This window comes from Venturia canescens, chromosome 2 (genome assembly GCF_019457755.1).
Source record: "Venturia canescens isolate UGA chromosome 2, ASM1945775v1, whole genome shotgun sequence".
Taxonomy (NCBI): domain Eukaryota; kingdom Metazoa; phylum Arthropoda; class Insecta; order Hymenoptera; family Ichneumonidae; genus Venturia; species Venturia canescens.
In genome coordinates, this window is record NC_057422.1 from 15166793 (window position 1) to 15183299 (window position 16507).

General features: G+C 43.1%; 1 protein-coding gene across 2 annotated transcripts in view; it reads left to right on the top strand.

Moving 5' to 3' along the window:
* Positions 1–9499, top strand: part of LOC122406372 (uncharacterized) — a 48980-nt gene extending 39481 nt beyond the window's left edge. For both annotated transcript variants that reach the window (XM_043411780.1, XM_043411779.1), the window contains 4 exons: positions 850–1097; positions 4442–4591; positions 4688–4825; positions 4940–9499. In XM_043411780.1, the coding sequence (XP_043267715.1) occupies positions 915–1097; positions 4442–4591; positions 4688–4825; positions 4940–5152 (684 nt within the window). In that variant the 5' untranslated portion in view covers positions 850–914 and the 3' untranslated portion in view covers positions 5153–9499. The remainder of the gene's footprint in view (positions 1–849; positions 1098–4441; positions 4592–4687; positions 4826–4939) is intronic.
* Positions 9500–16507: the final 7008 nt, after the last annotated feature.

The following is a 16507-nucleotide window of genomic DNA, read 5'->3' on the forward strand; positions in this document are numbered from 1 at the left end:
GATGATGTGCATCCCCCTTCCCCTTTCTACTCTTCCATCACTTTTTTTCTACCCTTATATCCTCTCACGGTTCATCGCCGCGAGTTTTCTAAGGAATTTCACTGGAACGTCGCGAACGGCTGCCTCGAACGGTCGCCCGGCCACCACCAACGATGCTCGCCCATCTACCTTCTCCTCTTTTTCCTTTTAAATTCAACGACTTTTTGGTTTTAATCGACTTTTACTAATTTTCCTACTCGCGGCGGTCCATATCGAATCATGCGCGATATCCGACGTCGATACTCGTAAAGTGGTAGCAACGTGATAACGCTTTTGATGCTCTGTGAAATGTACATTTATTGTCACCACTCGTTCGTCTTCGTCCTCAGCTCTTTGCTCAGCCAATTTATTTTTGGCTGCGGAGATGTCAGCACTTAAATCGATGAAAATCATTCGGCGGTACTGAAAAAAACTGAATAATTTTACATCTCGTCACACTGCCGTGAAAAGTGTTGGGTCTGCCTCGATGCGAGTTCATCGAGCCCTTTCATTAAGGCTCATAACTGACGAATATAATGCGATTCCGCACGCGTTTTAAAAAAACTCGGGTCCTTATTCACACGAAACTCGGCAGATAAGCGTATGCGCCCCTGAGTGATGATCACAAGGTTCTCGTGGCGAGAAAGATTGTGAAATACATCATTACGATAGTCGAGGAAAGCAATCATCGAGGATATTTTCGAAAATTGTATATTTCAAAAATCCATTTTTTTAAATGACTTCCTCCAAATTTGAACAGCGACGATTCTTCTCGCCGATTTGAGAAATAGATTCCGTCTAACACACTTTTTTCTTGTTTTTTTCTTCAAGGGCTAGCCAGCCTACTACTAGTTGTGACATTACTCGTGGTCTCGGTGCGGGCCGCTCCAACGACGATGAGCCTCGAAAGTAGACGATTGAGTTCCCCACCGAAATGGGTGAACCCTTGCGGTCTCGCTGCTGAGGATTTTGCCGGGGATCTGGACGTCGTACAACTTAGGGACGAGCAGCTCCTTCGACAGGTTGTGGTCCAGGCGAAAACTGCTCTCGATCACGCACAGCTCTTTCGCGATGATTACGTGAGTATATTATTTCTACGGTTGCCAAAATTATCATCGAATCCCTTCAATATTCCACTATACTACGAATAATGTGACCCCATTACGAAAAATCACTTATCCGTGGCTGTTATCATCCGAAATTATAAATAAACGTACGAGATTCTGACGTCTTTTAAGTTCACACCGGTTTTTCGATCAGTCCCACTGTGTCGAAGCTTCATTTTAATGTTGGATCAGAAAGTCCTCGTGCGATCGATGATATCATGAAAATGTCATTATACGGGCCCGCGTATATGAAAAAAGAAAGAGAAACAGTACCTTCTCGACCTGGACGTTGTGCAGGGTAAGGCGAGACGAACTGCCGGACGGAAGACGCTTATGGCAGGTTACTTCCGGTCGACGATGATCGTATATCCACGTGTAGCATCGATTTCTCAGATCCGAATAAAGAGATCAAGTCCCCATCAATCGACGAAGAGCTCATTTATACATGAAATATGATGCAAGCTTGTTCTCCCTGCGGCTACTGTTGCTTCTGTCGCGACAAACACTATAAATTGAAGCGAACATACCATGCTCTTTACTACGAATAATATTTCAACGAAATTTCACTTATCAAATCTCCGTTGTTTCTTCTTCTTGAATCTGTTCAACGGACGATCGACGATGAAAATCTCAGATGAGACTTTTCGTGTGCTGATAAAAACTCTTCGTTTCACCACCTTCGTAGTATCTACTCCTACAAAATAAATTGACAAATTTTTGCAGTTCAAAAAGGAAAAAAATGTGGTGGGATCGGAAGCTCGTTAATTTTCTGTTAAGGAGTTGGTGGGGGATCGATGAAATTAAATAATCGTGAAATATTACGCTACATCCGCCGGGGTCTTTCCGCGATGTGAATCGCCCTACGTGAAAGAACGTTGTACTTTTACCAAGACCATTCAAACGTATACATGTATATTTATACTCAGCTTTAACACGTGCCGCGATATGAGGTTTAACTCGCCAACGTTCCTCACATACCATTTTCCATATGCCACTGGCTATGCCAGCCATGAGAATGCCTTAATGAAAACTCCTTTTTTCTTGACTAAAAAAAAGAAAAGCAGCCGCAGACATAAAGTCTCAGCGCGACGTTATTCCTCAAAATTTCGATCCGTGATCGAATGACTGTCAAAGTTTTTCCATCACGAAGTAAAACATCGCACGAAAATAGCAACTTGCAGGATCGAACTTCTACGTTGGTCCATACGCTAAAAACTCTCTTACTTCCGTTAACGAAATCCCCCTTCGAACGGTTCGAGAAAATCCGATAGCGACTGATCATTCCTACCTTAAATATAAATTAACAAACAGCCTCATCCCACAAAATTGGTCATTTTATTGATTCGTATTATTTCTCACGGTATCTTTCGCGAGCGCGTTTTGGCCACGCGAAGGCGGATTTCATCATCGCTGCAACCAAACGAGAGAATCGCTCGCCAATGTGTTTTTTAAGTCAGCGCATAATTCGATATTTTGTAAACGTACAACGTAGCATCGGACCGATGGCTGGCCAGTGAAATGACACGTGCAATGATACATGAGGTTAATATTTGCTGGATGGGCGAGTGATCTGAGTAAGAAATACGAGGATGACACGTGAGAGTGGGAAGACGGTATTAGGGGTCTCGGTGAGATCGAGAAAAAGTAGAGAAAGAAAAGCTCGTATGTAGACACCCTTTCGCGATGAAAAATCGGAAATTGAAGCGTGGGATAAGCAAGCGGGTGTGCCTCGGTGAAAGATTCATACTTCGGAAAGACAATTTTTATTTTCCCCTAACCAAATCTCAGTTCTCCGGTCTTCAGTTTTTTTGCTGAAACATTAACGTACGATTCGTAGCGCTAAAAAACTTCAGTCTCATTTGCTTCGATACTCGAATAGTCTCAGCTCTTCCTTCGTTCCATTGTCAAAGCTTTGCGGAGACACATAAAAGTAGGCGCATCGCTTGCTCTATCCCATTACACTGTAGGATCTGTCCCTCCGATGAAAAAAATGCTCCATCACGCTCATTTTGTACTCTATACCGGTCTTTGAAAATGTAAAAAAAGAATAGCTTCACGCGTCTGCCACGGTGATACGTGGCTTCCTACAGGTGACATAAAGTTATTCTGGCACGCGTTCGTCAAGGTTGTAAACAGCCACTGTTTCGCGCCGGAATTCAGTCGAGGCCCTTCGGGTTGTACGGTACTTCATGCAAGATTGCTTTCATGAATGATGATGTACGTATGGACAGTTGGCAAACTAAAAGGCGTTACCAACGCGATTCACCACGTGAAGCGATGTCGCTTGCACTTTTATTTCTGCCATTTTTTAATGCACACAATATTCGTGCCTTCGTATGCGAGAATGGCCTGAAATATGGAAGAATAATCGAACACTGAGAGGGGAAAATGATAATGCAAAAATAAGCGAAAGGCAAAAAAACGAGATAAAAAGCATCGGCGAATATCGGAAGAGGATTCCGATAAATCAGAATCGGAAACGCTTTCGTCTCGACCCCTCCATGGCTCTCGCACCGCCTCGGGTTTCCCCCCGTACCACACATCGACTGCACTCCGACTGCATACTAAAATGGGACAGACCGGATACCAAATGCCTCGACAACGATCGTACCCGTGGTCAACTCTTTCTCTGCATAACACACTTTTAGACCAATATCGTGCGACTGTGTTTATTCTAAAAAAAAATTAACATTACGAATTTCGGACATATTTGAGGAATTTTTCGTTTTGAAAAAAATCGATTTTTAAATTTTTAACTTGCATTTGCCAAGCATCGATAAATCTTTTTGCTTCTAGCAATTTCGCACGTGTACGATCGAGACTTTTAGTTGATTGCGTGTGTGACAGTGACAGTGAAAGGGGGAGAAGTCTGGAGGGATCTGGTATGATGAATATCCGATCGTTGCTAGTCTGAAAATGCTTTTCGGTAGTAGTACAACGTAGTTGTGAAGACTGAAAAGGCAGCTGAGAGTGAGAAACAAAAAATCGACAGAAGTTCTCGCCATCGCCAGACATCAATTGTTGCTAGGACAATCGACTCCGAAATAAATAACGACACTGAACGACGCCACGTATCACATGACTCGTATTTTTCATTCTTTTTAATTTATGCTTTCTTTGGTTCTTTATTATTCGTGACGAAATAAGTCGCAATGTATCCTTTACGTAACAGTCTTGCAGCCCGTTGGTTTCTCCGACCATCAAATTTTCATGTTTTTCTCATCTTTTAATAAAGTTAATGAAGTGACGATGAAACAAAAGGGTTTTCTATCGTGCGATGTATTTCAATTTTTCTTTTTTTCTTCTTTGTTGAACAGATAAAACGAACCTTCAGCACGGACTTGCAGGACATGCACACCAATTGGAAAAACAATCACTACGATTGGTTACCAGGCCTAAACGAGATACCGAAACACCTCGGCGAAAGTCTCGACTCGGAGTATCTTCAAAAGCTTGAAATTCGTCTGGTGAGTTTGACACGCGGTTGAGCAGCTATTCAGACATCATGACTACTCGTTATTCGTTTTCACTTACGATTCGTTTTTTTTTAATCTTGGATACAGCTTGATACCGCACTGTTGGACGCATACGAATACATGCAGAGGTACGCGGTTGGTCTCGAGCAAATAGTCTGGGACCAGGAAGACCATCGATTGGAGTTTCGCAAGCAGTTCAAGGATACCGAATTCAACCTGCGGACGGTGAGCTTCCCCTTTTCTCCCAGCGAGTCTCGTTAAAAAATTAGCCGAATCTGAAAATAAAAAAAAAATTCGAGAACTCTCTTTAATCAGATTTTCGTAATTCGCTTGTTGCAGGTTCTCTGCGAGCTGCAAGTGGCGTTGGTCGAGCGCGGTGTGACTCCACGACCGGACATAACACGTGATGCGATGTCCAGCGAATACAGAGAAATGTCCGGCCAAGAAACTTACCGAAATCTTCGCGATTGGCTGATATTTCGTGACTACATGAATGGTCTCGAATATATCGTACAAGTATTCGACCATCTCCGACGTAGTTTGGAGTCCTGAGGATGGCTCGGCGGAGGCCGGCGGCGGGCGACCAGGCGACGACTCACTCATCTCATTAGAAAACCGATACCTCGTCTGGAGGCCCTCCTTTCGTAGATATGCACTCCTGTCAAAGGCATTCATAGAAAACACACACACACACACACACACACTCACCCATACAGGTTTATGATTGACATTGGCATATAATAGTGTATATACATGTCGTTGCAAACTTATCTGGTGCTGTCAAATAAGGAGACGTGGAAAGGGAACGTTGAATTAGCAAGTTTTTCCTCGACGGGTTCGCAGCGTGCATCGAATATTCGGACGAAAATCAGTGAATTTTCTGAGTACGCATGGCAACGTATGACGATAGAAAATTACGACGAAGTTCGAAGAAGGTGTAGCACCGAGAGCGCCATCGATACAAACACGCTCCCGAAGCTGTCGAAAGGCGGGAAGGACCTCCGGAATCAACGACGTAACATCCAACTTGGTTATTCCAGTTTTTCCACGCCACCGATCCACTTTTCCCGTGTTGACTAAGTTTTCGAGCGTTTTTGACTGGAGCGTGAGTGAGATTCGGAAAGACGAAAGGAATCGAAAGATTTCGAGTACTTCCTCCATCAGAACGAGTGCGCACGTTAATCTTCGTGAGCACAGTGAAGCTGTTGGCGTCGTAATACTTATTGGTCAGCTCGAAAATCATCAGCGAAAGATTTTCAGTGAGAATTCTTGTTTTGCGAATATCAGCACACCGGTGAAATCGAATGTGTCAAAAGTTATCACGCGACTTGCGTACAGCGGCTGGGATTGCCAATGTCGCGCGCGACTCCTTCGACCGAGGAGACCTGGGAACCGGAAGTGTACACGAATACCTTCGGACGCGTACACTCATGGCTGTATTTATACGGACATAAACATTCACGTAAATGTATTCGTATACGCTTGCATACACATTTGTATACGTCACTGACTGACAGGGAAAAGACGTAAATGGTTGAAGAATAAAAAGGGAAAAGAAGCCTAGGAGAATGGAGGAAAAGAGAAGAGTGAGAGGAACGAGACGAGTCGAGTCGTTCGATTGGAGCCCCGCCGGCTTTTGCCGCCTTTGTCATTCTCTGTGCCGGAAAGTTTTTATAACAGCCGGTCTAACTATATACAATATGAATATATATATATATATACCCATACGTATGGACACACGTAAAGGTACATGTTGAGAGATAGAAGCACACACGCCGAATCCAGCGATCCAACATGAAAAAGATAATCCTGCACGCACGAAGCTTCCTCAGCGTGAGTTTCAAGAGAGTTTCAAATGCATGAGAAAAAAATATTAAATACCCGATGCAAATTGATGTCGCGCAATTGATGGTACACCGTCGCCATTTTCATGAGGAAATAACAACGCGCTCTCTTCTGCATTGGAAAACAATTGGTGGTCAAAATACTCGAGTGTTAAACGAAGGACAAAAGTGAGTGAAGAAAGTTTTGGCCGGAGGGACTATAAGCATTCGAGGTTTTAACATTATACGTCCTTAGAATTTAAATGAATGTACAGTGTTTTTATTTTAATTTTTTTTTTTTTTTTTTTTTTTTTTAATTCCGTTTAATCATAATTTTTTAACATGAAATTAATATGCGTTGGAAATATTTTCCAATCGCATTGGAAAACGTCGCGTGAAGTAGAATATTCGCTGAAATTTTAGTAACGAGATGAAATAATTGTAATTTTATGGGAGAAAGTGGAAAAAAAGGAAAACTTAGCTACGCGCTTGTGCGAAGCAGAGCAGTTTTTGTAGGTTTCAAAGGTCGAGCCCGGTTTTATTTTTTTTTTTATATTCGAAGTTTATTGAGTATTAAATACGCGTACAGAATGACGCGTGTTACTGAACCGGAACAAGGCGAACACATAAAGCTATTTGAATTCAATGTATTTTGCACTTAAGAGAAAGAAATAACGAGACGAGACCAATTGGTCCGATGCGAGAAATTTTGCAGACAAAAAAATCGCTCTCCGAGTGCAATACACAAATAAGTTGATGTGAAAATGATTTAGGAAAGAAAAGAAAGAAAAATCATTGAATGGTAGAAGACACGAATTTAGTTATTCTAATTAATATTTATTAAATAATATTAATACCATTGCCGTATTTATTCAGATTATTTATTTTATTTTTATAAAGGCTTTATACGCTCGACTATATTGAATCTACGTGTTCGAGATAAACAATAAAAAATGGGGAAAAAAACATCGAAGAAAGTCGAATGAGCAGACGTCGCAAGAGCGCGATGCTGAAAACATATTTGTAAGCTTACAATGTTATAGTAGTGAAAAATTCTCTCACGAACGTTAGTCGGAAGTCGCACTACCGCAATGATCCCCAATGGCATCAATCGGAGCATTCGGCTGAACGAGATTGTTCCCTTAATTTATTTTTTCAAGAATAATCTTATTATCTCAAAGAGGTCGACATCATTTCATTTTATTTCTTTTTTATATACGAACGGAGACTTTCGATTTGTATTAAAAAAAAAAATTTTTTTTTATTCCATACACCGATTATTTTATGGGTTTGACGACCAGTTCCGTACGAAAATATAATTTCACCAAATTTTGACATTCCCTTTTACTGTTGAACAAGATGATTGAAAATTGGGGACCTCAGAGTGACTTCCGAAACTCGCGAATCTCGAATTTAGCGAATGTTTGTTAAGATGTAGGCAAATCTTTATAAACGACTGACTATTGTCAATAGTTTTTGTCATTCTTCCGTCGTCTTCATATTAAAACTCTGTTGCACCCTTGAGATTGTCGATGAATCCGAAGCATTTCCGTGACATCCTCTGAGACCGGTTTGAAAAAAAACCCGAAACTTTACGAATTGTTTTCTCTTTGATGTCTGTTTTTTATTTTTATTTTTTATTTTTTATTATAGAATTTGTTTTGTTACTGATGATTCTACAGGACTATAGTGATCGCGTAATCGCCAATATTTCACTCTGATACGAAGGCATTCGAACCGGTCGACGGATTACTAATTAAAATAGATAATTTTAAAATAATGCTGTAGCGGCAGCCCACGAGCTTATTTGTATAGATAATTAACTTAAAAACTAGTGAACAAAGTTCATTGAACTCGTGTCGATAAAATGAAATGTCTATAAATAAAATTTAAAATGCATTAGATCATGGTAGCGCACATCGAATGAAAATTTCAAAAATAATACAACGATGAAGATACGAAAAAATAATTCAAACAAATAAATGTTACAACAGAAACAACAATTAGACGCGTCCGTGCAAAGCGTCCTTCATCGTATCATCGCGTCTGTGATATATGCATGTTAATATTCAAATCTCTTCAATTCGTCCTCTCATAAAACTCAACATCGATCTATACAAAGAATCATTTGAAGAAAGGAAACATAAAATACCATAAAAAAGCTGTAATCTGTACACTTTCTTAAATATTGAAACCCCGTAGCGTAATATAAAATCGTCAAATTCTTCAGTCTTTCAAATCTATCAAATACCATCATTCAGTGCTCTATATAACAACACATTTCTTTCGTATCCCAATCATTTGTGCAACACCATCGGCTATCTGACCCTCGATCGCCACGATGTTCCTATCGGGTAGCTGATTGAGATTTTAATGTATACGTAATATGTTGAACGAAAAGTAAAATCTACAGATTGCATCATTTTTGTCATGAAGAAAAAAAAAAAAAAACAAACAAACGTGTGACATTATTAAAAACATGCAAAAAAAAAAATTACTGATTATCACGTTACAATTTGTGTACGTAGATGGATTTCGTAAATTCGTCATCATTATCATCATCATGTTTATCATCGATGATTACAGGAAATTCAATGAAAATGTCAGACGTCTATTTTCAATGGACTTTCCATAGTTAAAAAATTGCAGCTCTGAAAAGTTCAACATGTGAAGCAAAAAGTATCTTCACTCTTTGTTGTTGGAATGATAAATAGTGACTGTTATTACGCAATATTAAAGGCACCGATGAATACGAGTTACATTGAAATATAACGATATGAAAGAAAACAGACAATAAAACGAATGTACTACTGACACCGTTGATCAAGACATCTATATATATAAAACTCTATGAGAAATATAAGAAGAGTGTGTATGTGTCATAAAGAGAAAATATAGACCAGCAGGAGCAGAAATCTGCGATGATACGTGGAACATGAAAAATGAAAAGTTGGAAAAAAATTATTGTATATGTATATGTTGACATATAGCGTGTATATCGAACGGCCCCGTCCCACAGAATTCCCACTGTGTTGTATAATATTAAACCAAAGATCGTTCAATATCGAAACAGTAATTTCTTGCAACTTTTTTTCACAACCTTCACCACCATCCTTTCTCATTTTCATAATTTTTGCATTCGATTTATTCCCATCTCCTCGTACTTTTATCATGTGCGATGGGATGAGTTGTAGAAAAAAGAAAAAAATATAAAGAAAAATAAAAGAAAACATGCTCGGGAGAGCCCCGCACACGGGGCTCTCGGTCTCGCTCAGTGTTTGAGAGGAAACGGGTAAAGTGACACGATCAACGACAACCATGAGGTAGAGATGCTTTGGGCTCCGAGCCGCCATGTTTACTCACGCTGTTAGCTCGTTGTCATCGCCCTCCGATTCTCTATACACGACCGCTTGCTCTTCTTGTACGACTCTCGTTAATGTTCATCTCGCGCTCATATCTTCTCTCCGGCACACACCATCGCATCCTCTAGTGCCTTGAAAATGCCTTGGAATGCGTCGTCTATAAGTCTGTTGACATTCTTGCCGTATATGTATATAATGTATGTATAGATATAGAAATTTTGCTCGCCCCCCTCTGCTCTCTTCCTCGCGTTCTCACACTGTCTGTCTCACTCTTTTCATTTTTCTTCTCTTTTTCACCATATAAATATTCTCCGGGACTTGAGCTGGCTAGAGCACTTCAACGTCATCCAGAAGGTGTCAATGTTTTACGTACCCATTAAGATTATTAGTTCCGTTCTTATCTTCCTCAATTAGAAGAAGATTCTCATTTTATCGTCTGCGCGGCGTATCAAAAGAAGAACACGCATCTATCGAGCTCAGGCTTGAGTGGTCCAGGTCCGGTGGTGAGGATTAATTGTCAAACACGAAAAGCGATAACCAGCGTCAGGGATCCAGCGTCGGTATGAGATGTTCCGTGTCGGTATCGGTGGTTGTCTCACACAAACCTCCTTCATTTCTCTCCATTGAAAATCTTTCGGCAATAACGAAGCAAAAATGGGGGTAACGCGCAGTCAACGATCGGATCTGATGGGTGGGAGTGAGTCGTGAGGAAGGTAATGAAGGTTTACTGACTTGGTTAAGGCTCAAATGGACCTTCTCGAGCCAACGGGCTTGAGAGGATGTGAGAAGACGAAACGAAATTGGGCTGAGCACTGCAAACCCCGTGAATGGTTCTCGCCGGGAAAATCTTCGGGACTACGCTCCGGATTCGTAGGGGGAATGTTGCCAAGGACGCCACGACACTTCTGCGTCGTATCTGTCATTACTTGGCTTGGTCTTCTGCTTACGCTGTTACCTAGCCCTTCAATTTTCGCGCGATTCTTTTTGGCGTAGAAACACTAAGATCGTGAAATTCCTCGCGTATGCACACATTCTCGCGAGGATTGATTCAGGTCCTGGGCCTGAGCGAATGTGCGGCTCTCTTTAGTTCCTAATGAAAGGAACGGACAGAGGATCTGGTCTGAAAAAATTTGGTTGTAATTAGGACAGTGGGCCCGCATGAGATTCGCGCTTCTCGTGAACATGACAAAACTGAGCAACACATCCGTCATCTTATAATATGTATGTGGAGCTAAATGTCCGTCATATGCAAAGACACGAGAGATCGACTGCCAAAGCATGCGAAAGGACACAATCCGCGCATCGTTTCTATACGCGTTGAACAGCTTTGAAGATTTTCTTTTGTTTTATAATCATTCATGTGAGAGTTATGCGAGGGCATTGAGCCTGGAATGATGGAGCTTCAGAAACTCTTTTCCGGTGGCACGTATCCATTTCTATCGGTTCACATACCTCCGATCGTCGCGCTAACTTCAAAATAAAATCCGAACCACCCGCTCGTATCCTTCGGCCGCGAGCTGCCCCCGTCCTCGCAGGCTTCTCGATTGTCCTCGCACTACATTCCACAGAAAAGTGTTCAACTGCCTCCCCCGCTGTGAAAAGAAAACGAACTGGGAATAAAGCCCATAGGAACCGAAGCATGCGCTTGAACAATAGAGCCCTCGCGGTGACGCACCTCTTCGGTATCTGCTCCCTTGCGGCACAGTGAAATTCTTTGTGAAACAGATATTGCGACTGAATTCTCCGCTACGTACTTGCTGTGAGCTAATACGTATGTGCAACTACTTACGAATGCCACTTGCAATGGCTGAACTGAAAATTTCGACATTCACGAATATCCGTTATGATTTTTTATTTTTACATTAACTGACGTTGATATTTCATGTTGAATTTGTAAAGATAACCGATTATCAAGTGATAGATTTTTCGATTGTACTCCGAGCCGTATCTGCGAGTCTATTTTCTCGAGTTTCAAGATCGCATTGCAATCACTAAGATGAGTTTTGGTCCATCACGTATCTGGCTCGTCGGAAGTGAAAGAGAAATAAAGGCAAGAGGGGGACGAGTGAAGGATGTGGCACGAGCAGCGAGACGCCCTTAACTGCCGCTGATTAAGGGGCGTCGACGGGTTCACAGTTCCTACAGAGACGAGAGAGCGCGTATCACATCCTCACATAGCGACTCATTGAAAACGAACCACCGTCTTCGAAGGTACACTACACACCAATGCGTTCACACACACAGCAGATACAGGCGAGTTGACTTAAAGTTTAAACTCTTGGTAGAAGCCACACCGGTATACATCCGAAGGATGGTCGCTCGGAAGGCGGAGAGTGTGCACCCCATCCTACCTTTCCCTCCTCAAAGCAGCGTGGATTTATTTCACGACTAATTTTGGCTTGTTAGCCGACACAGGATTGGAGTCCTCGAGGGAGAGAGAGAGAGAGGGCTAAAGGTACGTATAACAGCGGCGTCAGCAGGCTGCCAGCTTGTGTTTGTCTTTTGAGTGAGCTTTGGACACGATCCTGCGTGATTCTCTTCGGGTGAGAGCTCACATACACACCGTCGCTCGGCTCGACGAGAGCTCTTTTAACGGGCCATAATGGGCCGCGCGCTAACCATCTCACCGAAAGTGAGATACGAGCTCAAACAACCGCAGATTCGTATCTCTATCTATATCGTATAAATATCTGCCCAGTAACATCGTGTACGAGAATTCTCAAGTGGAGACCCGCCATTTGAAAAGAATTGTTGAGATCGATGTAGCCGGGCAGGGGTCTTGCTCTTGTTTCTGGAGCTAATAACGGCGATGAAGATTTGGTCACTGGCGCGCAGTCGATACGAACGATCGGGGAGGAAAAGCTTAAAATTTGAGGAGAGACCGTGAAAATGTGGACAAACGATGCGAGGAAGGGAACCGAAGAAAGTTCTGCGAGCACTTTGAATATTTTCGGCAGTCCATTGAAGATTTCATCTCCCGTTTTTGTCTCTTTGTAATCGAGTTTAGTGCGTGGGGTATGAGGCAGAAGTTGGCAGTGCTCGAGCGGCACATGAGTCTCTCGGTATACACGTTTGTATGTGCCGAACCAGAAATCTCGTTCCACCGGATCGTCCTTCAGAGAAAAGCGAAGCTGTTCGTGGGAACCGCGGCGCGACTTCCCAGAAGTGGTATCCGCGCTGGAGACCTGGTGCTGGCTTCTGCGGCTCTGCATTTTCTTTTTGGATTCATGGTTCCTATCGGCATCGCGTCGCATAGTGGTCCTCTCGCTTTTTTCGATCTCCCTGCCGACTGGCAAGTGGAAAAAAAAAAACAATTCGTATGAAAGTCCTCGAGAGATGCTCTTTCCGCTTGGCCGGAGAGTGCAATATGGAAATTTGCTTGAGCAGGGGATATGCCATTCGCGATGTATACTTTGATCAGGTTGTGCAGATTCGAACTCACAGTGCAGGCATTCCTGCGCGTCTTGAACAATCGAATAGCCATGCTTTAAGTGTGATCGTATTCCAGTGTGAAGTCTACAGCAGCGACAAGCAGATCTTCGGTTAGCAATCGCAATGAGAATGTCTTATATAACTCTACATTAGCGCGCATGCAAAATCGCATTTGGAGTAGAGGCGACAGATTTAGTTTTCGGACAGCTGTTTACAGCCAATGAGATGCATTTTGTCACGAGATAAACGAGCTGCACCGGAGGAAGCAGGGGTGCGCGCGATTGCAAAGAAACACACGAACACTTTTAACGGCTAATTGCAGGAGATAATACGAGACGATGCATATATGCGAAAGGACCAAAAGGAACTGGTATCCAGTGTCTTCGGACGTCTCGGTATCGCTTGCCTCGCAAAATGCATGGGAACCCACTGAAGTCACATGACCGATTCTTCTCCCCTTTATTTTTCATACGACGCACTAAAACAAACGCTTTTTTTCAATTATTTTTTATTCCATATTATTTGCAGGGCCCGAAACGATTTACGGGGGCGAAGAAAGTTGAAGCGAATCGTAAAGTTGAAACGTTCACGCGGGCTTTTGCCAGTTTCCTTTATACTTGGTAGTTGTGAAACAGATTTGAAATTACTGTCTCAGCCACATAATTTTTCCAATAAGACATATCGAGTTCGCCATTATTATTTAAGGAGTTGGATTCGCGATAAAAATTTCGGGGTTGCGTAAATGATGCCGCAGACGTCAAGAGAGCAAGCATCTCGACTGGGTTTACATCGACGCCTCTGCACGGTCGCGTCTGCAGCACACGCATGGTGTGCTTGTCAAAGTATAGGTTCGGAGGGAACCTGAGTGCGGCGCGAGGCCATTAGCAACTTCTAATCTTAATAGTCCAGTCCCGGGGAGCGAATCTTGTTTCAGATCATTCAGTTCTCATTTCACACGTTCGTAGTTATATTTTTGTATGTTTTATTTTCTCATTTTTAGGCAATGCTCTACGTTTCTCTGTTGATACGAGATCGCCGAATGTAATTGCACTATCATAAAAATCCGAGGCATTAATCCTACAGCATGTCCTCGAAGAAAAATATTAGAGACGGCTGGCCTCGAGGAGCCTGAGCTCCGTTGCAGGCCCGCGTATATTATTTCTCCTGTTGTGTACACAGCTCTGTATAGCTCCTGGTGGTTCTCCAGCTCGTGCGCCATTACGATCGTTATAGATGTTGCAGTTAAGAGAGGCCCTTACGCGAAGCCTCTCTGGCAAGTTGACCATCGCGATCCATGCGAATAAGACTAGCCTGCGAGCAGCAAACCTTCAGAAACTTCTGATTGCATGTGTATCGTATGTGTATGAGGAAAGAGGACATAAGTGCTGTACTACAACACGAGGACAGTGTAAGGTGTTGTAGTGTGTAGAACCTCGAAGAGTTGCAAGACGATGAGCGAAGTGGCGAGGAGTGTGCTGGTGCGCGCTTGCTGGTGTTCGCAAAAGGGGTTTTGTTAGCCCGAGCCCGAGAGAAGCGCCAACAACGCGACGAGGTCGCGACATCGTGACCACCGCCAGCCACTGATTTACATATTGTCCACCGTTGAGCATAAGCGCGCGCCGTTTCTCTCTTTCGTATATAGCTCTTTGTTTTGGAATGTCGGGACCCGAGGAAGATCGTCGGAGTTTGCTCTTGCCGCTGCTGGTGCTTCGGTGTGTGCTACAAGATAATGTTCGACGTCGTTCGTAATAGCATTCGAAGAGAGAGGGAAAAGATTCAGACCTACGAGACGACACGTATATGCTCTCCGTGGTCCTCTGTCATTCGGACCATTCGAGAACCACCAACGTCGATCTCTTGCCGCCCCGGAGTTTGCTGGTGCGCGTTCATCACATACACCACTTACGTTCCCTATTATGCGCTCAAAATCTTCTTTGATTTAAACTCTCGGGACTAACTATAACGCGATTTCACCCGAGAGATCATACCTTTTTAGAAAACTTTTAAGCTGTCTGTGAAATTGGGCGATTTTATAAAATATCTCAGTCGCACACGTATAGCAGCCCACGATTCCATGATCAATTCAATTAGTAGTATACACCTTCGCGGGCACGTCTTCCTCCACCGGAAATCTATAAATTCTCACATTCGAATGACCAAGTTAGTGTTGCGGCGTGCCCGATTAAAATACAGGTCGGGGGGCCTGCGGTGGAAAGGCTTAAGACTCTCGTTTTCTTTTTGAAAACGTTGCGGCGGAAATGCTTTTCATAGTTGAAAGATTGATGGGAGGAGAGATGCAGAAAGCGATTTTTTTCGAGAGCCCACCGAGAGTTGTTCGTCTCAAGAGGTTCACCCGTGTCTCTCACACCGCAACAATATTTCGAGAGCTACGGTTTTCAGAGCACGCGCTCCTCTCTCTTATGTATACTGTAATAATCCCGCGTCGAAAGTAACACGCGTCAGCTACAAAAGGAGAAAAAAACTCCGAAAAAAAAAAAAAAAAAAAAAACAAGAAATACAGAGAGCCTAAAAGTCTTGGCGAACACGTTCTAGGTACAAGACACATGTTGGTAGTAGTAAATGTATTTTGTCTCAGGAGACGAGAGTTCTCACGTCGATACGGGACGAGGAAACATGGAATTTACCGGGTCACCACGACCGGCTTGTATTGCGTGCACGGGTCACTCGTACATACTCTCAAAAATATGGAAGCGAAAAGAGAGGCGAAAAATTCAGGAATTACCCGTGCTAATTTCAACTTACATACATGAATTCAATCGTCGTGAGTCCAAGTTTGCTGATTCATGAAAATATGTGGTTAACGCATGCGTGTACGTTGGTACTTATGAAAGACCAATGAAAATGCTCAGATGTGCGATATACAAGTGGATCCGTGGCATAGGGCAGAAGCCGCAAGCAAAACCACAAAGAGAACACGCGTTGAATCGAGAGAGACGACTCGCGCGCGGGTGAAAGAGCGGATTTGAGGAAGGCGAGGACCGCCCGAGTCTCCTCCGCGTCTTTCGATGTTATCCAACGAATAACGCGCGCGTCGCTCGTTCTCCTCTCACCTTCTTTGTCCTCGCATGCATGAAAACCCTATTTTGCCACGTTCTCCGTTTCTGTCTTTCACGCTCGGCGTCGTTTGTAGGATCGTCATCCTCTCCTCCATACGGAGCATGTTTTCGCGGTGTATTCCGACTCGGTTGTCTCTCCTTTCTGGTCGGCATATATAGGACCAGGCTCGATTCCAGCGGTGCCGACCGCAGCCGGGGCACGAGACTCATGCT